The following is a 22,519-nucleotide window of genomic DNA, read 5'->3' on the forward strand; positions in this document are numbered from 1 at the left end:
GATATCCAAGAAAAGATAAAGAAAACATAAAGAAAGTGAGAGAGGAAAGGAAAATAAAGAGGGAAGAAGTTCGAAAATGGAGAGAGCGGGAAAGAGAGGAAGAATGAGAAGAATGGCATTACATGTAAATTCATTGTGTAAAAATAATGCGAATATATTACTTCAAAGTGTTTACCGGTTTATATTTTTAGTACTTAGAAATCACCCCTAATAGCAATTATGTTTTGGATAAAAGAACAAAACAATTTAATCAAGGCTTCAGTTTCCAATTTCATGATGTAGATAAATTTTTCCTGGCACTCCATTTCAGTAAACGTGTACAAAGGAGGGCCTGTCGTATTATGTTAGGTTATGGTAACTATATTGATTATCTTCATGCCCTTGAGTGTTTGGACATCCCAAGCCTTGCTGATAGGCGCTTACAATGTTTGTCAGATCTTTTGTACAATCAAGGCATGCATGCATGCTTCCACAACGTAGAGATGCCTTGCCAAATTTCCGTCAGTTGAGGAATTCTGACCCTCTTTGCCGCATACCTTGCCGTACTTCTAGGTACCAAAATTCATTCCTACCTCAAGCAGTAAAGATAATTAATGATTTGAAGCTTGTTTGATTTGATTTCATTTCTAACTTGTATCTTTTGTTGATGAACAGTACTTTTCAATTTTTTCTCTCATTTGTCTTTTTTCTAATCTTTTCCCTTCTGTCTTCTGTTACTCTTTCTTTTCTCTCTCCTCTCTTGGAATTATCTGCCCCTCCTTGCTTCTCCCCTTTCTCTCTCCTCTCTCTCCTCTCTCCCCTCTTCTCCTTCCTCTCTCTCCCTTTTCCTCCCTCTCTTTCTCTTTCCTTTTTTCTTTCTCTTTTTCCTCTCTCCCCTTCTTTTCTCTCTCCTCTTGGTATTCTCTGCCCCTCCTTGCTTCTCCCCCTTTCTCTTTCCTCTCTCTCCTCTCTCCCCTCTTCTCCTTCCTCTCTCTCCCCTTTCCTTCCTCTCTTTCTCTTTCCTTTTTTCTTTCTCTTTTTCCTCTCTTCCCTTCTTTTCTCTCTCTCCTCTCTTGGTATTCTCTGCCCCTCCTTGCTTCTTCTCCTTTCTCCCCTCTTCTCCTTCCTTTCTCTTTTTCCCCCTCTCACTCCCCTTCCTTTTTTTCTGCCTTTTCTCTCCTATCTTTCTTCAGGAATTATTTGTTGTACTGTTTCAGGTTTTTGAATTTAGATTGTTTGCAATTAATCTCATGTGCAATATCAACACAGTGCTTGGACTTCTTCTGGGAGTCTATTTCCTCAGATTTACTTTTCCCTTTTTTGTGCTCGATTCGATTCAATTACTACTTTATTTACATGTAAGTGACCATTGTTAAATGTCTTGTATTGTATAATGAGTTTTTTATTCTTAAGGTCGCCTCTTATTCTCTTTCCAATTTCCACCTCTTGCTTTCCATTCTCTTTTGTCTTATCCCTATTTCTTTCCCTTTCTCATCTTTTTCCTCTCCTCTCTCTTTCTTCCTAATCTTTCATTCCCCCCTATTCTTCATTGGTGACACTTTGTAGTAATTATGTTATGGCCTTTGGTATTTATTTATGATACATTTCTTTTTCATCTGTATGAATTTGTATTGTATTTAATATTTATTTATAATATTTACTTTATATTTTGTTATATTTATATTTGTACATGTAAACTTTCACTCATTTCAGTCTTTGACTGCTTGTGATTGTATATTTTGATAGTTTTATTGCAATAAAATCCAATATATATATATTTTGCATAGATACAGAGTGTCCCTTTGGATACAAATTTTATAATGGGTTCAAGGAATATACATGCCAAGAGGCACAATTGTACTAAAAAATGCAGCGTTCACCCTTTTTTGCAGTTAATAAGTCTACTATGACGGACAATTCGTATCCTGTGCAAAGCCTTGAATCTGACGACACCTAATAAAAAACCTTACAAAACTTGGATTGAGAGGTTTTCTGATGTGTAATGAAAAAAATACTCATATTCGAGTACTGGAAAGCGTTTCATCAATATTTTTGGCCGACAAGTTGTCAGATCTGACAACTTTCCTTGACTTTGATCGGCTGAGATGCAACGTTACTATGATTGCTATCGGATAAAATTTCACTCATTTTCGGATAAAACGACTGACAAGTCCTTTCATTAAACGCGCCCCTCTGATGTGTTCTTTTTAATCCTTTAATGTATATTACATATTAATTTTTAATTGCTCAATTATAATTAAGTATTCCTGCAATTTTATGATATACATGTATGCATGTTTTATTATAATTAAATAAGTATTGACTGAATTGAATATTTTTGTAATTATTTGACCATATCACATAAAATTTCATCTAGTCGTAGAAAATGAACTGTAGTTTGTAAAGATGTAGACAATATCATGTTACAGTTTTTATATTATAACCAAATTGTTAGATATGAACTATACCATCTAGAGTGCCATTGTCATTTTTTTTGTGGGACACGCCTTATTGGGGATGAATCTCAGTATTCGTAACGTCATTATTTCAGAAATGCTATCCAGGAAATATTGCTTTCATAGTCGAATGTAATGCTCATCTTGGTGAATTCCCTGATAAAAAAAACTATTCAATTATCATATTAAAAACATATCCAAGTGATGTCTAAGCTTATAAGACAATATCATAAAAATACATATCAATAAATCTAATATTCTCTTCTAATTATGTAAACTTGCTTTTGTTGTACTGAAGTAACATATCAAGATTGTTGAGCTAATACATGAATGGTGATTTCCTTCAGTGATTCTACAATGAATCAATGAAGAGTAGTGCTTTGTCAAAATGACAAAGAGAGCAAGAGAAGTCTTTGTTAAAACTCGAGCAACTGGACCATCAATTTCTCCGAGATTGTGAAAGGCGGTATAAAAGCGACTTCTTCCTTCCTTAAAGGACAAGTCCACCCCAACAAAAAGTTGATTTGAATAAAAAGAGAAAAATCCAACAAGCATAACACTGAAAATTTCATAAAAATCGGATGTAAAATAAGAAAGTTATGACATTTTATAGTTTCGCTTAATTTCACAAAACAGTTATATGCACATCCTGTTCGGTATGCAAATGAGGAGACTGATGACGTCATCCACTCACTATTTCTTTTGTATTTTATTATGTGAAATATGAAATATTCAAATTTTCCCCTCATTGTCAAGTGAAACAACGATTAATTCCTCCCTGAACATGTGGAATCAGCATTGTTTAATACTATATGGTTAAGTCAAGTTGGTCCTTATTGTCAAATCTGTAAAAAATGAAATATTGTATAATTCAAACAATAGAAAACAAAAGAAATAGTGAGTGATGGACATCATCGACTGAATCATCTGCATGTCACTGAGTTGTGCATATCACTGTTTTGCGAAAAATAAGGGAAACTTGAAAATGCCATAACTTTCTTATACTACATCCGATTTTGACGAAATTTTCAGCGTTCTGCTAGTTTGATTTTTCTCTATTTATTCAAATCAACATTTTTACGGGGTGGACTTGGCCTTTAATATAATCGCTTTATCGCAATCCGAACACCATAGTTTTCAACGAGGCCTTCTCTCCGTCGGCGCCGTGCATATAGGGCATTCACGAGTAGGCCTGTATTGGGAACTGCATTTCGAACAGGCGTAAGTAGAGATTTCATGACTTAATTGAATAAAATAATTCATCAAAATTAGACATAATTTGTGTATGTCAAAATATAAATGTAAAAATTAAAGGGCATTCTCGTGATCGAAGCCACTAGTGGACTCTTTCCCCCGGACACTTTTGGCATTCAAATCATGTCCTACCTTTCGAAATTGAAAGTCTTTTTTCAGCAAACTAGCCGTCCGTCCAGGGATATCTTGCGCTTGCGTCGTCGCGTCTGCTCTGCCAATTCGTGTGCAACTGTCATGCGCAGACACAAGTCGTACACAAATACGGTACACACTAGTGATCACACGTTTTGCTATACAGCTGTTGCACACGATGCTTTTGATGACGATTGGGAGGCGGAGTTTGGATATCTGTGACTGTGGGGGTGAAATATACCACGCGCATCAATTTCTTTCAAATTCTGTGGTTTATTTCGTTTTCCAGCAGGTGGCTTAGATGTAATCTACTCTGGGCTCAATCTATTTGGTCTCCTTCGAGGCCACTACTGTGTATAAACCTATGGTGTATTTTCCATAGACTTCTACACAATAGTGGCCTGGAAGGAGACCAAGTATAGTGAGCCGATATTTCCAAAAAGTTATATTGTTCAAGCTATACTTGGTATCCTTCGAGGCCACTACTATGTATAAACCTATGGTGTATTTTCCATAGACTTGTACACAATAGTGGCCTAGAAGGAGACCAAGTATAGTGAGCCGATATTTCTAAAATCTTATTATTCAAGCTATTCTTGGTCTCCTTCGAGGCCACTACTGTGTAAAAGTCTATAGAAAATATTTCATAGATTTATTCACAATAGTGGCCTCGAAGGAGACCAAGAATAGACAGAAATCATAACAAATAATAGTTAATAATAGCATCTATTCTGTTAGTTTTATGATAGACATACTATTTCTTTATACTATCGTTTATTCTATATTTGGTCTCCTTCCAAGCCACTACTGTGTACAAGTCTTTGCAGAGGGCTCCATAAAGTTGTACTCGATAGTGGCTTGGAAGGAGACCAAATAGAGAACGACAACTCAGAGTCAAATTATTATCATATCTTATCGAGGAGAGGGTCGGGGATTGTCGAATGAAATCACGTCCTAGTCAGAAATTGTTGTATCAATGGGAAAATACGTGTTGTAGCAAGGTCACTATTTCGGTTCGTCTGTGGGGGAAGTTTCGCATCGAGAACAAAAGATTTCTTTTGAAAATCATTGAAGCCGTCATTTCATTGAATCGGCCTGCAAATATTGGTAGGTGTTCGAAGAGGTCCTATAACACGATATGGCCAATTAAAGCTATGTTCATGGTCTTTCACGACTAGGTCTTTAGGGGAAGCTATGCTGTATTTTGGTATCTTACTTTAGTCATTGTTATCGGCAATTCGTTTCCGTTTGTTTCTCGCTGTGATGTGTTGTTGATGTTGTTTATTTGGTTGGGTATTGAGGCTCGTATCATTCAGATGTGAGTATTAAACGCATGTAAGGTATTGACAAATATTATGGTTATTATTCTTGTTTTAGGTCTGAAATCTGGGAGCTAGACAAGTACCGGGTTAAGGTGTATTTTGAATTATAATTCCTCCCAGTTGATTTTGACGTAGATACTGACAAATATTATGGTTATTCCTGTTTCAGGTCTGATATCTGTGAGCTAGACAAGTACCGGGTTAACGTGTATTTTCAATTATAATTCCTCCCAGTTGACTTTCACGTAGATACTGACAATATTATGGTTATTCCTGTTTCAGGTCTGAAATCTGTGAGCTAGACAAGTACCGGGTTAAGGTGTATTTTGAATTATAATTCCTCCCAATTGACTTTGACGTAGATACTGACAATATTATGGTTATTCCTGTTTCAGGTCTGAAATCTGTGAGCTAGACAAGTACCGGGTTAACGTGTATTTTCAATTATAATTCCTCCCAGTTGACTTTGACGTTCTGACAACTTGTCGAGCGACAAATGTTGATGAAATGCTCTTAGGGGGAACGTTTCCTAAAAAGGACCTGTCGTCCGTTTAAGTCGACGAAGTCTGTTTTATCCGACAGTTACCATGGTTACTACAAAACAGGGATATTTAGCAAAGTGAAGTTTAAGAAAGTTTTCAGATCTGGCAATATATCCGGCAAAACACCCGCTCTGCTATTTTTCCTCGTACCTCTGTGGCAGAAGACAACGATCATAATCATCATCAGAATTGTCCTCACCATCATCATCGCCTTCTTTACCATCACTGTCGTAAGCATCATCATCATCATCAATCACGACGATCAGCATTGTCAACTTCATCGTCACCATTCCATCACGATCACTATCATCAACATAACCTTCTTCAGTATCATCATCATCATCATTATCATCATCATCATATTCATCATATCTTAGTAACGTCATTATCACCTCCATCCTCGGCTACATCATAACAGACATTATCATCCTCACCATCGTCGTCGCCATCTCCGCGGCTATATCGTCACAAGTCATCTCCCCAGCCGCTACTACCGTGTTAATCATTTTGTCCTACCCATACTTTCCTGTCAACAGAACATGAATCCATCTGGCCGGAGAATTGTTGTCCTTGCTTTCGCTGTGATGTTCTCTGGAATGTCTTTGATCTGGTACATGTACTTCAAGCAGACATCCACCCTGGACACTCGATCCGTTTCAGGTATACGTCAGTTTTGATAGCGCTAGAAAGTTTTCGCACCGCTACGCATAACGCTTTCAAGAACATAGAAAACGTATTGCCAAAAACCCTTCATGACAAAGACAACCCAGGAAGACTTCGTTGAAAATTGGTGAATGAAAACAACAGTTTCGTCCTAGACCATGGACAAACGACGTGGGCGTTTTTGCATTTTCGTTTAGCTCCGGACTTTAGGACGAAACTGCTGTTCCGGTTCACCAATATTCGGCAAAGACCTTCCAGCTGTTCATTGAGATTCGACTTGAAGTTCCAATGCAATTTACTGTGTTCTTTCTTTCTGCGCAGCGGTGTCCACCCCAACAAAATGTTGATTTGAATCAATAGAGAAAAATCAGACAAGCACAATGCTGAAAATTTCATCAAAATCGGATGTAAAATAAGAAAGTTATGACATTTCAAAGTTTCGCTTATTTTTAACAAAATAGTTATATGAACGAGCCAGTTACATCCAAATTAGAGAGTCGATGATGTCACTCACTCGCTATTTCTTTTGTTTTTTATTGTTTGAATCATACAATATTTCAATTTTTACGAATTTGACGATTAGGACCTCCTTGCCTGAACCACAAAATGTTAAGATAATGGAATTCCACGTATTCAGGGAGGAATGAAACTTCATTTCACATGACAATGACGAGAAAATCAAAATATTTCATAATTCATGCAATTAAATACAAAAGAAATAGTGAGTGAGTGATGTCATCAGTTCCTTCATTTGCATACCGACCGAGATGTTCATATAACTCTTTTGTGAAATGAAGCGAAACTTTAAAATGTCATAACTTTCTTATTTTACATCCGATTTTGATGAAATTTTCAGTGTTATGCTTGTTGATTTTTTCTCTTTTTATTCGAATCAAGTTTTTGTTGGGGTGGACTTGTCCTTTAATGTCATTACTCTCATGACTTTTGGACGTATTACTCTAATTTTCCTAGACGATAATTGGTATCTTATGTAATGGAAAACTAACCCTCCCTGACGAGAAGTTAGTTCTAATAAAAGTATAAGAATGCTAATTAAAAGATAGTGGTAAAGGGTGGTTTGATGAAAATCTGTTAAAGGATAACAGAGATGAATTTCAAAAGGTTTTTATTTTGTGACGTCACAGACGAGCAATTCCTCCATACGTCGTGTGATATAAATTCCCCAAAAGCCACTATTTCAAAAATCTTAAAGTGATGATTATTTTGCGCAGGGGTTTTATCATCATACACATAATTTCATTCCCCTTCTGTAAGACAAATATTTCTGTTCACCATGTTACATTAAAAGATAGGAATTTATTGAATTCATATTACATGATACATGGTCAGATGATCGCACATAACGTCACAAATGAAATTTTTAAATCATCATAACTTTAATATTCTTTGATAGATATTCCTTAAACCTTTACCAATATCTTATATCTAACTCTTTCTGATTTTATTAAAGCAAAGTTGTCGCTAATGTGAATCGGGTGAATTTCTGCTTATAATGTAACTCAGTTTATTTCAATATTTTATATAAAATCAGATTGTACAAAACAAACAGGAGCATAATGGGCCAAAAAGGCGTATCAGGCAATTTTTTTTTTTTTAAGTTTCGATCATGCGAAGTGAGCGAGCAAAAATGATTACATTTTTTTATTACAAAAATCAAATTTTGTAATAGATTTTGACATAATATTCAGAAAATATTTTATTTCACCCTTCTCTTTCCCTTTTCTTTTTTTTTCTTGGTCGGGGGGGGGGGTCAAGCGCCTCTGTACGCCACTGAAAACAAAATATACAAATTTTGGTAATATAAATTGTCAAAATGTGGAGATGACCTCTCACTTCTTATTTTTGTTTAAGTTCCCCAATGAATAAGCCTATACATGCCATTTCAGTCATTGAATGATTTTTAGAAGATATATATCATGTATGTGCACCTGCTATATTTTATTTATTGCTTGCTTTTTTTGGAATGTAAACATGCATTGTTTTTTGTTTCGTGGTGCATTTGAAATAAAAATCATTATAAGAAAAAAAAAAGTTGAGATGACGATAACAAAACCGGGAAAAGGGTGATCATTCCTTATACAGTGTGCGACGAAAAGACCATACGGTAATAATACCTCCCCCCTTTCCGGGACCTTGGAATTATGCATAGTACTCGTAGCCCTATTGTTAGATCGAAACGGCCAGGCAATATTTTTTGTCATACCACTATTACCGCGTACCTGCATTATTCTGGTTTCCAATACTAAAGAGAGAAAATGAGAAACGGGAATTTCAGTGTTTATGGTAAAACAACGTATTTGGTAGTTATTTAGATGGAAACCATTAGTAAGGAATCGTGCGAGAAGTCACGGTAATGCAGTTCAAACCAAGAAGCATTATCTCCCGGGCATTATCAAATTTGATGTTCCCGTATTGTTGAAGTAGATATTATCATGGAGCTATTAATATCGACAAAGTTTCCGACAGGGTGGGATGGAAAGAATTCAGAAGTAAAATAAAAAGGACCACCTTGATAATACCATGGACCTACTAATCGGTAGGTCCATGATAATACTATTACCTTGTGCCTAAGCTCTAAGTCTATGATATTTAGCTAATAACCATGAAGTCTCATTTATATCCTTATTTTATTTATTTATTTAATTTTTTTTGGGGGTGTAACATTTTAGGTATAACCTAAACATGCTCTCATTGGTCTACGGGTAATTATCAAATTTTCTCTGGTATAAGGGGTGTGGTGAAGGTCAGTATGAGTGACTGGGCTGGAACTCTCGTTCCCTGAAGTTAACTGTCTCTCATGTTCAATGTTTGGGAATCAAGTGTTAACGGGAGATCTGGGCCCCGTCTTATAAAGTGTTACGATTGATCCGATCGACCACAACCATGGAAAGCCAGCAACGTCAACATGTAAAAATGCATGTTTGTTAAAAAAATTGTAGATATGAATGTATATCCATAAATTCATTGATTTCTTGACAATTTGGTGTGATCTCCTTTGTTTACAAAGGACATTTTGCAAATTTTCTGTAGAAATAATTATGACACTGATGGATTTCCATAGTGTTACGATTGATCCAATCGACCACAACCATGGAAAGTCAGCAACGCCAACATCTAAAATGCCCGTTTGTTCAAAACATTTTCTAGATATGTATTTTCATATATTCATTTTTTTCTTGGCAATTCAGTATGCTCCTTTTCGTTTACAAAGATCATTGTGCACATACCTGAAGAAAAAAATATGACATTGATGGATTTCCATTTAGTAAAGGTTGATAGGATCAATTTATCGCAACTCTTTGTAAAACGGGGCCCTGGTATTCAAAATGTTATGGGAAATAGATAAACATGATTGAGGCGAGCGACTGAAACAAGAATATATAAATAAAAAATATAATTCCATTTGAAAGATAGTTTTCAGAAAATATTAAGAAGACATTTACCCAATAATTGGGTAGAAAAGGGGAACATGCATGTTTGCTGTGCAATTTCTTCTCCCATATTAGACAAAATGCATGTTTTAAGGGTAAATTTCAGCGCAACATTGAGCAAAATCTAGTATCATTTTTACCAAGCAGACATACATGTTCCAAATATTCGGTAGACTTTTTATTAGAGTGTGGAGGTTGACATGGATAAGGGTTTTACAAAAGATATACATCGCTATGTTAGCTGTGTTCTATAGCCTACTGCTAATAAGAGTCTTTTTTCGGAAACATTAATGAAAGGGGGACGCTGGCCTGAAAATAATAAATGTAGTACAATTAACCGAGCACAACGCTAAAAATTTCGCGAAAATCTGATAACAAATAACGAAGTTATTTAATTTCAAAGTTTTGCAGGATTGTGCACGCTGGAATTAATATGCAATAGGTGGACTGATGACAAGCACCACTCTCCTTTTTTCTTACGCTATTACATGAAATCATAATATATTTCACATTCTATATTTTTTCCCTGTGACAAAAAAAAATTGCAGCAATAATTGACTTACACCTTAAATCATGACTCAATCCATTTTTTGTATTCTTAGAGGACAAAATTTAAATAAATATTATTTCTTTTTTTTATTAAAAAAATCAAAAGGACAATGTATTTGGAAATAAATCAAAGGTACAATCACTTTAATCTAATATCCTTGATTGTTTATCTCATTATCAACCTCCCCCTATAGTGATATAGATTGTTTGCATATGCGACTCCCAAATTATAGAACATACTCGCACGTCCTATAACATGTATATGGGAATCACCCATATCTAATTATGAGGCGCCGAATGTACCAATATTATATAGAACAATTATTTGTTATATAATCATTATTTATTAAATAATAACTATTATTTATATATAATTTACATTTTATTTGTAAATAACTACTATTATATAAAATATCATTTCTAATTATTTATATATAATTCCAAGTAATACTTCATTATTTGTAAATAATAATAGTTCGACATTCCATTATTTATAAATAATGATTATTTGTTTTTCATTATTTATAAATAATGATTATTTGTTTTTCATTATTTATAAATAATGATTATTTGTTTTTCATTATTTACAAATAATGATTATTTGTTTTTCATTATTTATAAATAATGATTATTTGTTTTTAATTATTTATAAATAATGATTATTTGTTTTTCATTATTTATAAATAATGACACTACATACTTCATTATTTATAAATAATTGCAATTCGTTTTTCCGTTATTTATAAATAATTTGTTGAGTTTTCCATTATTTATAAATAATGATTATTTGTTAAATAATGAAAACGTCTACTTCATTATTTATAAATAATTTTTTCGAGTGCACCATTATTCTCATTATTTATAAATAATCATTATTTAATGTTCGAGTTTTCCATTATTTATAAATAAAGATTATTTTTTAAATAATGAAATATCTACTTCATTATTTATAAATAATAATTTAGTTTCAATATCCCATTATTTATAAATAATCATTATTTATAAACAATTTTTACAGTTTGCCATTATATACAAATAACCATTATTTATTAAATAATGCCATTATTTATTAAATAATGGAAAACTCGCTATAACATGCAAATGTGGGACCGCCCATGATATGAATATTCATGATGCGATTTCCTTTTTCGTGATTTTTCTTCACAAATTTTTGTCCATTTCCTCTTCATAATGACATTTCTTGAAGCAATTTTCTAGGAATATTCTTCATTTTCTATATAACTTCGTCTTCGTAGAAATATCAAAAAGTGTAATTTTATACGATTTTTCCTACAGTTCACAATCCCCATAGGCGCGCGTGTATCGTAGGGACAACCGGTGAATCGACGGAGTGCTCTTCATCGAAATACTACGTTGGTTGGTCCCCGGAAGTGGCGGGCGGAATTTAGCCCGAATCCTCGATGGAAGTAGATCAAGTGCATATGAGCTGAGAGAGTGAAATATCAGTGTACAGGCCTTTCTACTTTTTATAAATATTTATTGTTGCTTTTTTTGTTAAGTTAATTTTTCCTGGTGTAGAGATAAGTTTCAGTTCTAATAATGCAGTTCAAATACATTTTGGAGTGTCTGTTTGAGGCGTTTGGGGCGATTTCACCCTGGCCCCAAAATGCTCGCAACGACAATACGGGGGCATGATGACCCCTAAATTTTTAAAAACTTATTTTTCTATTGAAAATTATCACAAAATTCACCAAAAGTGTGCACGAAAGCCTTCGTATTTCACTTTTAAAACTCCAAAAAGTGCCCAAATGACAAGCTTGGTCGCTTCGCTGTGTCGCTTTCAACTTGAGAAAGTTTACGCGTCTGCTTCCCCCCCCCCCTCCTCCTCCGAAAGAAATTCTGTATACGGCCATGCTCTAAAGAGCCTGGCACATTGATTTATGTATACTTCATTTTCATTATTTTTATCTCATTATCATCATGGCCTTACGCAGAATTTTTTCCAGGGGGGCCGGGGCCGGAGCATGACGCGCGTAAACTTTCTCAAAAAAATCTTGAAAGCGAGACAGCCACGGGACCAAGCCCAAATGACAAGCTTGGTCGCTTCGCTGTCTCGCTTTCAACTTGAGAACGTTTAAGCGCGTCTGCCCCCACCCCCCGGAAGAAATTCTGTGAACGGCCATGCTCAAAAGAGCATATGGCACATTGATTTATATGTACTTTTCATTTTCATAATTTTTATCACATTATCATCATGGCCATACACAGAATTTTTACCGGGGGGGGGGGGAGCAGCTAGGACGCGCGTAAAGTTTCTAAAAAAAATCTTGAAAGCGAGACAGCGACGCGACCAAGCTCAAATGACAAGCTTGGTCGCTTCGCTTTTTCAAGATTTTTATGAGAAAGTTTACGCGCGTCCTGCTCCCCCCCCGGAAAAAATTATGCGTAAGGCCATGATGATAATGAGATAAAAATAATGAAAATGAAAGTATACATAAATCAATGTGCCAGGCTCTTTAGAGCATGGCCGTATACAGAATTTCTTTCGGAGGAGGGGGGTGGGGGAAGCAGACGCGTAAACTTTCTCGAGTTGAAAGCGACACAGCGAAGCGACCAAGCTTGTCATTTGGGCACTTTTTGGAGTTTTAAAAGTGAAATACGAAGGCTTTCGTGCACACTTTTGGTGAATTTTGTGATAATTTTCAATAGAAAAAAAGTTTTTAAAAATTTAGGGGTCATCATGCCCCCGTATTGTCGTTGCGAGCATTTTGGGGCCAGGGTGAAATCGCCCCAAACGCCTCAAACAGACACTCCAAAATGTATTTGAAGTGCATTATTAGAACTGAAACTTATCTCTACACCAGGAAAAATTAACTTAACAAAAAAAGCAACAAGAAATATTTATAAAAAGTAGAAGGGCCTGTACACTGATATTTCACTCTCTCAGCTCATATGCACTTGATCTACTTCCATCGAGGATTCGGGCTAAATTCCGCCCGCCACTTCCGGGGACCAACCAACGTAGTATTTCGATGAAGAGCACTCCGTCGATTCACCGGTTGTCCCTACGATACACGCGCGCCTATGAAAATTGTGAACTGTAGGAAAAATCGTATAAAATTACACTTTTTGATATTTCTACGAAGACGAAGTTATATAGAAAATGAAGAATATTACAATCAGACCATATTCCTAGAAAATTGCTTCAAGAAATGTCATTATGAAGAGGAAATGGACAAAAATTTGTGAAGAAAAATCACGAAAAAGGAAATCGCATCATGAATATTCATATCATGGGCGGTCCCACATTTGCATGTTATAGCGAGTTTTCCATTATTTAATAAATAATGGCATTATTTAATAAATAATGGTTATTTGTATATAATGGCAAACTGTAAAAATTGTTTATAAATAATGATTATTTATAAATAATGGGATATTGAAACTAAATTATTATTTATAAATAATGAAGTAGATATTTCATTATTTAAAAAATAATCTTTATTTATAAATAATGGAAAACTCGAACATTAAATAATGATTATTTATAAATAATGAGAATAATGGTGCACTCGAAAAAATTATTTATAAATAATGAAGTAGACGTTTTCATTATTTAACAAATAATCATTATTTATAAATAATGGAAAACTCAACAAATTATTTATAAATAACGGAAAAACGAATTGCAATTATTTATAAATAATGAAGTATGTAGTGTCATTATTTATAAATAATGAAAAACAAATAATCATTATTTATAAATAATTAAAAACAAATAATCATTATTTATAAATAATGAAAAACAAATAATCATTATTTGTAAATAATGAAAAACAAATAATCATTATTTATAAATAATGAAAAACAAATAATCATTATTTGTAAATAATGAAAAACAAATAATCATTATTTGTAAATAATGAAAAACAAATAATCATTATTTATAAATAATGAAAAACAAATAATCATTATTTGTAAATAATGAAAAACAAATAATCATTATTTATAAATAATGAAAAACAAATAATCATTATTTATAAATAATGAAATGTCGAACTATTATTATTTACAAATAATGAAGTATTACTTGGAATTATATATAAATAATTAGAAATGATATTTTATATAATAGTAGTTATTTACAAATAAAATGTAAATTATATATAAATAATAGTTATTATTTAATAAATAATGATTATATAACAAATAAGTGTTCTATATAATATTGGTACATTCGGCGCCTCATATCTAATATGTTTAAAAGTCGACTTAGACTTATCTTCTCAGCAATACTACTTGAAACATATCAATTATTTTGGTATGCGCAGTGGTAGGTGCGCGATAAGAATGTTCTCTTATTGTTATTTCTATTATAAACCATACTCTTATACCAAAGGTAACACGTTATATCCACCAGCAAGATTCAAGGAGCCGACAGTTTCAGAAGTGACCACAGACAAGGGGCCAGCTTTGCCCGATTTTCGCCTGGAGAATACATGTACACGGGACAATCTCACGAGAATGGGAAAACCGGTAAGCACTGTCAGACGACCATTGTCATTTATGTCCCGTATACCCTTGGTCTATGACCGTAGGGTAATCGTATCCTGCCGTACGACGATTGTACGATTTCCATAAAATTCACTGTTGTGTATTTTTCTTTTTTACGCGGAGATCGTGGGCAATGTCTGGCATACTATACGGTCATCGCAGAGACGACGTGCCATCGTCGAGAAAAGTATCGCACAATGTGTGCGTTTTGTAAGGTTCTCCAAACAACTATCAAAAAATTTTCGTAGATCTACAAAGCACAAACTAATGTGACTCGGTGGTCTATGAAGTTATTGTCACTGTTTCAATAATGTCTCTGTTCAAATAACTGAAGAGTTGAATTACAACTTAACCCTAGAGATGCATTCCTGGACATTCAAGTTTGACCGAGTTGAATTATATAGCGTTTAGAACTTTCTTAGGGAAACTGTCCAATAACAAGTACCGAATTAAGGAATCTAGCTGCAGCTAAACAATTGTTGAAAAACAGTGTATTCAATTTTTTTAAACTTTTCTTTCAAAATAGCATCACATCCAGATATTTGACTACTCTGTTGTTTTACGCATGCGAGAAACCTATACAAATATGATGGATAGATCCAATGAACTATACAGTGCGTATCAAAAAAAAGTTTACACTTTGAAAAGTCTTTGGGAATTCAAAAATATACAACATGTGGGTATTTTTTCACATATAATCTTGGGTTTGGGTCTCATCTATCCAATGAAAGTAAAAGTTTTACAGAATGTTACACTTGAGTGAGCACTGTCCATTTTTGTAAAGCTCGCAGAAATCTGTTTGCGCAGAAATGCTCGTTTTCACGCTGTGTCAAGGGGAAAGGGCGAAATCAAACTTACCCTGCGAAACATTTCTCATACATTTCCTTTGTACTTTTAGTCAATTGAAATAAAACGGATACATTCAAGCATTTTGTAACAATTTTGCCACCCAAATTGAAATTTCAACATTTAGTAAGCACAACCTTTACCCTTTTTGTGCCAGCTGGATTTTGATGACATAACTGAACCTGAACAAAAGTTTATATCAGACATCTCCAGCATGTATTCACTGCGTTTTTATCATTTAAAGTGGGTTTACATTTCATTTTTCATTTAATACTTGTTTCTCCACACTTTTCCCAAGCTTGACAATGATTAACAAAATTAAAATCAAGCCTAAGCCATTTCATGTAAATCACAGCTCAGTGTAAAGCAAATATCGTCTCGATGGCCTCGGTGTGTGGGGGAGTGCATGGGGTGGGGCGCAATGCACTCTTCGAAATGTTTTGGGCAAGGGAACAAGTTTAAAAAGGTAAAATATATCTTCAAATCAATTTTGCTAGCTAAATTCCATGTTTTCTTCATGATTTAGGTCTACTTTTATTTACATAACTACTTCAAAGTTCTGCGCAAATCATTTTTCACTTAATTTTCAAAAGTAAGTGGTGCTCACTCAAGCGGAAATATTTTTCGACAGTTATATCGTCATTTGCTTTAATAGATCTGTACCAATGTTAAAATGTGGAAAAATCCTCATGATATTAGAAATATATAATTTTATAGGATTTTTTCAAAGTGTAAACTTTTTTTTGATACGCACTGTATATTCAGAGTCTCTTAAGTTTCGTAGCTGATCATTGATACATCTATGTGCTACAAGTATTAACGTATTATCAAAGTGCGTTTTATGTATTCACTAATTTGGGAAAATGATAGCTATTCTAGAGGTGGGATCTTCCCCGAAACCCTGTTCAGTCTTTATTTAAAGTCATCTATCACACCTCTCGAATTATTTTGCTTTTGTGCTTTGCCAATCTTCTAACTTGAATATTCTCACTGTGTGTTGGCCTCATTGTATTGTGTTGGAATGTTTGTGAGTGCGACGACATCGACTATTTTCTAAATATTTTCTGTTTCTGTTTATGGTAACTCCCGTAGGAGCTCGGCAGGACAGCGTTTTGCTGGTAAACTCCAAGCTGGTATATAATCAATTACCTCGGACACTTTACGTCTAGGTTAATCAGTCATAGTGGCTGACGTTATAGACGACAGCTATTACTCTCGGGCTTTTTTTTTTCAAAGTGGAGACAATGGCAGAGTAGGGATTCGAACGCACAACCTTGTGATTATGAGTCCAATGCTCACACCACCCGTGTGCTTGAATGTGTTCATAATGTTCCATTTTCACTTTCAGGGATTTTTCGAGGGTATCCCGGAGCAGTTTCTCCCGGGATATAAAGGCCCGTGTTTTATGATCGGAGAGAACGGCAAAGAAGTGCTGCGGTGTTTGCCTCATTTCTACATTATCGGAGTTGCGAAGTGTGGAACCACTGAACTATGGGAAAAACTGGAAATGCATCCTCAACTCTCCGTATCTGGCATCGAAAAAGAAGCCGATTGGTGGTCCCCCACCAGGAAACGTAAGCCATTGGCCTCCTAGTCAAGATTGGACCTTGTTGTTTGGAAGTGCCCTTTCCCAAAGCTAACATAGAGGGCACATGTCTCCCAATCTCTATAATCAGCGCGGCCAATCCACTCTGGGGGAGGGAAGATGAGTGGATTGGCGCTGATTGGAGATTGGAGACAGTCATGTGCCCTCGATGTTAGCTTTGGGAAAGGGCACTTCCAAACAACAAGGTCCAATCTGGACTATTGGCCTCCCGGATTGGCCCGTATTCTGAACTTGGGTGTAAATTAACCCTAGTTTAAATTTGTAGTTTAACTATGGAGAGCCAATTCGAGCTTATATCTCTTACAGTATACATTTAATTCATTCGCTCATAATGACACCCAATTGTTCATAATTGTATGGGAATAATAACTGAAGCATTCTTCTTCATTATAAAAGCAAAAGGAAACAAAATAGGAAACTTAATTAATATACAATATAAGCATATTTTTTTTATTTTTTGGCTTCCTATAAATTTAGCACATAGTTAGACCGTGGTCTATAACCTGACTTCAGAATACGGGCAATTGTGTTCTCTTTTTCTTATTTCTTATTTTTCCGGGGGGGGGGGGAGGGAGTTGCCGGATTATTTACATTGACCAAATGATATCAAGGAGCGCTTTTATACCAGAAACTGACCGATTGGTAAATTATGGTACGTCAGATTTAGATTGAGTTCAAATGGTAAAGATATAAAACAACAAATAATTGCTCACACTCTAACCTATTATTGATCTTAGTATTAGTTTTCAAGTGCTAAAATAACGTTAAAATAATGTTGTTCTAACAAGGGCGTCTTTTTATGCTATTTATTTATTTATTTGTTTATTTATTTATTTATTTATTCATTCATTTATTCTTTCTCCTCTCTTAGGATCAACGCCTTTCTCAACGTACCTGGATTTGAGGTCAGCGAAAATGGTTGAAAAGTTCCAGCGGAACCATTCTATGATAGAATGGCTGGTGACAGGTACGTGGAATCAATAATTCGCGCCATTTTTTATACAGACAGCAGGGCACCGTCTTACAAAGATTGATTCAATCAATTGATTGATTCAACGATTGATTCAATCAATCACAACTGTATATGGAAATCCATCCATGTCATAATTTGTTCTACAGGAAATTTGCACACTCTACCTAGTACAAAAAGAGAATCACACTGAATCTTCAAGAGAATGATGAATGTATGAATGTACATCATATCTAAAAAATATTTAGAACAAATTTGCATTTTAGATGTTGACGTTGCTGGCTTTCCAGAGTTGTGGTTGCTAGGATCAATTACAATTCTTTGTAAGACGGGGCCAGATATCGCACCTGTAAATATTCCCCATCGACACGTGTGTCAATTGGCAAAAAACAAAAATATCATATAAATATAAAATATATTTATCAAAGGATATATTGACCGGCCATTTTCGGAAATGACTTGACGAGATAAATGAATGGCGTGGCGATATCTCATTCACCTTCTGAAATGCCCCAATTCTTTCGCCATTAAATTAGTAAAGCAGGGCCCCTTGGTAGAGCAGTTTTGTAACTGAAAGGGCTACCCTGCTAAAATAAAACGGAAATAAATAAATAAAGCTACACTTTCCCCCCATTTGGGTAAAGGAAGTTCAGTGATTGCCCTCCCCAGAACCAGCGTGAGGTGACCCTTTTTTCAATCATCTCTAAAAAATTACAAATCTTGGGAAAGGGTTAGGCCGGATGAATACCCTTTTTGCCTTCTTGTTGACGAAAACAATTATGTATGAACTTTGCTGTATCCCTTGCCAACAGTCCACTCTGTAACCATTGGCTACCTCTCAACAACGATGTTGATTACTCATTGAGAAGAAGACCTAAATATCGTCAGTTTCATTGTAAAACCAAACGTTTTCTAAACAGTCCATTACCTTACTTTAAAAATTTACTAAACGGTAATTTGAAATAAGCTTGTATTGTTCCTTAGTCAGGATCTGAATGTTGGTTGCTGGGCGTTGGGGAGACCCACGGTCACCGGTCCCACGTGGTACGTTCACAGGAGCCTCGCCCTCCTACTTTTCGCTCTCGTGACAGAGAGCGAGGGGTGGGAGGATTGGGCGGGTTTGGTGCACGCGCCGTATGGGACGGGTGGCCGTGGGGTTCCGCCGAAGAACGGCTGCCGGCGTTCAGATCTTGACTAGTTCTGTTAATAGCTCTATGGTTATTTAGTTACCCGGTTGATATACACACAAACCTCTGCTGTGCAAGTCGTGTTATGCTAATACATCGCGCCTGATAGCAATTTGTTATTGTTATTATTAGTTCATAAGCTTGTGATGAAAATTTTACAATTTTACCATTTTTAGAACTTTTTAAACTCAAACATAATTGAATAGGTTTACAGGTGTTTTTGCCTATGCTTTTAATGCATGTATTTCACATTGTGCCAACTAAAAGGAAACGATGTTTGGATTTTTATACCAATACTTCACTCATTTTTATCAATATTTCTGTATGTGGTGGAAGACATTTATATCATTTTACAAAACTACGTCATCCTTTATATTTTAAGTAAATGTTTTCAGATTTGAGCAGGACGGATTCTTGGGACGAGCGATCACTCACCCCCGCATACTTTTTTTGTTATCCGTATGTTTAATGAGTGCAAGGTGCCAGGGGTGACTGCTGGGTGGGTGAGTTCAGTTGTTTGACTTAGTGTCTTTATGGTTGTTGGATGAATGATGAGCGTGGTATGAACGTGAGTGTGTTTTGTTTTGAAAGTGATTGTTTGTCGGCCCTATTAATGCATAGCTCCAGTGGAGTTAGCTGACCCTGCGAAGTTCCACCTGAGCGATGGATTTGAATAACCAATTCCGTTGCTCAGGTTGAATGGTGTTGTGGGATTAGCAATCCTTGGCTGGAGCTGTGCATTGGACTTGACTGCTCGCTCGTCCCCAGACACCCTCCTGTCTTTCGTTTTTGTTCCTGCTTAAAACTAAGTTTCTTATTGTTTGAATTCCCGGCAGAGACATTTTTTCGGCGTCACCGCTTTTTCCAAAGGGCAGATAGCTCTGGGGAATCTTGATTTAAGCTACGCCTACCATTGTTCTCTTCATCCATTTCTTTCACACAATATTTAAATAAAAGAGTTGCCAAAGCTGTTGTACATGTATAACTTCACACATTTATATATACAGTGCGTCCCACAAAAAACGAAACCGAGATTTATCGATGATTTATCATAACTTAATCACAAATACAATAGACAAATGACCTACCATTTTAAAGCTTAGAATCTCCTCTTTCATCTGGAATTACTTAGATAATTCCTCACGCATGAGTGAGCAAAAACAATTTGAAGAAAGGATACCAAAAACTCATTTGGCGGGCCGTATCTGGGTTTTAAAAAGAAAACCACATGACTAAAAAGTTCAATATCTGCTCTTTAATTTGATACCTCAATTACAGAAAATGGTCAAGAAATAACAAAGTTCTGGTTATTTGAAATAAGGCTTGAATTTCAATGATTTCATAAAATGAAGAGGTTTTACAGGCTAGCGTTCAAACTCTCTCGACATTCCGTTTTGTTGACGATCAGCCATGCATTAAAGTATACACACAAAGAAAATTCACGAAAGTGATGATTATAGACAAATTATATATGAATGGAAAGGTCTTGTCTTTTTATACACAAATATGTCACTAAAAAGTCTTATCGATGTCGTGGAAATGCAAGAAATTAAATTATTAGAGACCATTCTAAGCCCCCCAGCCGCCCCCCAGACCGACAGTTCACGCAGTGAAAACAGTCGAGAATAATGACGTCACACAATAATCGAGCTCATCATCCCTCTGTGCATAATACACTGAATCACCTTACTGACCTCTTCAATATCTTCCGAATTTACCGTTTTCTTCATGTAATGTGACATCCGAATTCTGTTTTCGACAACTTCAGACTATAAGGGAACCAGAACTGTGTTATTTTGCCCGTTTTTTATTGAATTGTGAACTGGAAAGATCGATTTTGTCCACTCGACAGTCTTCGTTGTGTTGCTCTACTAACTATTGAAAAACTCCAAGCTGCACGGTCCCATTCACTTGCTCCCGATGCATGTTGCAGGCTACGCTGTTTGATCCAGTCAAAAGTCAAGGTAAGCATGTTTGGAAACTGTACTTGTTCTGACGATGCATTCAGGTCAGATGACAGATACAGATCTGATATAAGTTTAGAATCATGCATTTTGGCATAACTACTATTAAAATTAAAAAGTTTTTATTTTAGAAATAATGTTTTTGTACAATTCCACCCAAGGCAAGGGTTCATTACATGCCGCCACGCACAGAAAAATCAAGCCATAGAAGTCGTGTGTTGTGGACCCAAGAAGTGAGATCCCAGACGCCTCCAGGCTAAGCACGCGCGACCCACTAGTTAGAAATCCACTGCCAAACGCGGTTCGTGGTGCGGGGTTAGTATACTTAATACGTGTGAGTGGCACAATTCCAGCAGATTTTTTCTTCAGATTTCTAAAACTGGTCAGGACTCAGGCAGGCAATTAAATTATTTAGGAGCACTGAGTGGTATGGACCATGGCTGAAAATCTGCTGTTTCAGAGGAATGTTTAAGTTTTTATTATACACAGAATTATATCACCATGATGCCGATGTCATGAAGCCAGACAAATTTTCAGCAGTGATTACCCTGATTCCTGGCCAAAATCACTCACACGTATTGCGAGGTTAGTATTAGTATACTACTAGTACGTATTGCGAGGTTAGTATTAGTATACTAACCACGAACCGCGTTTGGCAGTGGATTTCTAACTAGTGGGTCGCGCGTGCTGGGATCTCACTTCTTGGGTCCACGACTTCTATTGCTTGAATTTTCTGTGCGCGGCGGCATGTAATGAACCCTTGGGTGGGCCAAAATTAGAGTCTGGTGTTTCTTTCTGATTAGAGTGTTGCTGCATATATGTATGCGTAATGCCTTCAACAATGAAGATAAATGCAATCTTTGTAATGACACAGAGACTCAGAGAGCACCGTACCTCAAGTGATGTTCGTGTAGTCTCCACTTCACTACTGGAGTACTGCTACAGCCTACACTACGCTACACACTTACCCGGGTAGGTGTGGCGTACATGTACGGTAGTGTAGCGGTAGTGAAGTGGAGTGGGGCCTACACAAACATCACTTGAGGTAGAGCACCAGTGTTCTGAGTGGGACTTTTCAGGTG

The 22,519-nt window shown here is 35.7% G+C and overlaps 1 protein-coding gene across 3 annotated transcripts; it reads left to right on the forward strand.

Annotated features, from left to right (window-relative positions):
* The first annotated feature begins 3,538 nt into the window (after nt 1–3,538).
* Nucleotides 3,539–21,106, forward strand: LOC129281570 (uncharacterized). Of its 3 annotated transcripts, none has more exons than XM_064113495.1 (5): nt 3,539–3,656; nt 6,222–6,345; nt 14,710–14,846; nt 17,059–17,284; nt 18,188–21,105. In XM_064113495.1, the coding sequence occupies exons 2-5, from the start codon at nt 6,225–6,227 to the stop codon at nt 18,298–18,300; spliced, it is 597 nt and encodes a 198-aa protein (XP_063969565.1). In that variant the 5' UTR covers nt 3,539–3,656; nt 6,222–6,224; the 3' UTR covers nt 18,301–21,105. The 3 variants fall into 3 exon arrangements, with proteins under 3 accessions (XP_063969565.1, XP_063969566.1, XP_063969564.1); XM_064113496.1 differs by lacking the exon at nt 3,539–3,656 and adding an exon at nt 4,993–5,161 and having other exon boundaries at nt 18,188–21,106; XM_064113494.1 differs by lacking the exon at nt 3,539–3,656 and adding an exon at nt 4,993–5,139.
* Nucleotides 21,107–22,519: the final 1,413 nt, after the last annotated feature.

Source organism: Lytechinus pictus, chromosome 18, assembly GCF_037042905.1.
Source record: "Lytechinus pictus isolate F3 Inbred chromosome 18, Lp3.0, whole genome shotgun sequence".
NCBI classification, from domain to species: Eukaryota; Metazoa; Echinodermata; class Echinoidea; order Temnopleuroida; family Toxopneustidae; genus Lytechinus; species Lytechinus pictus.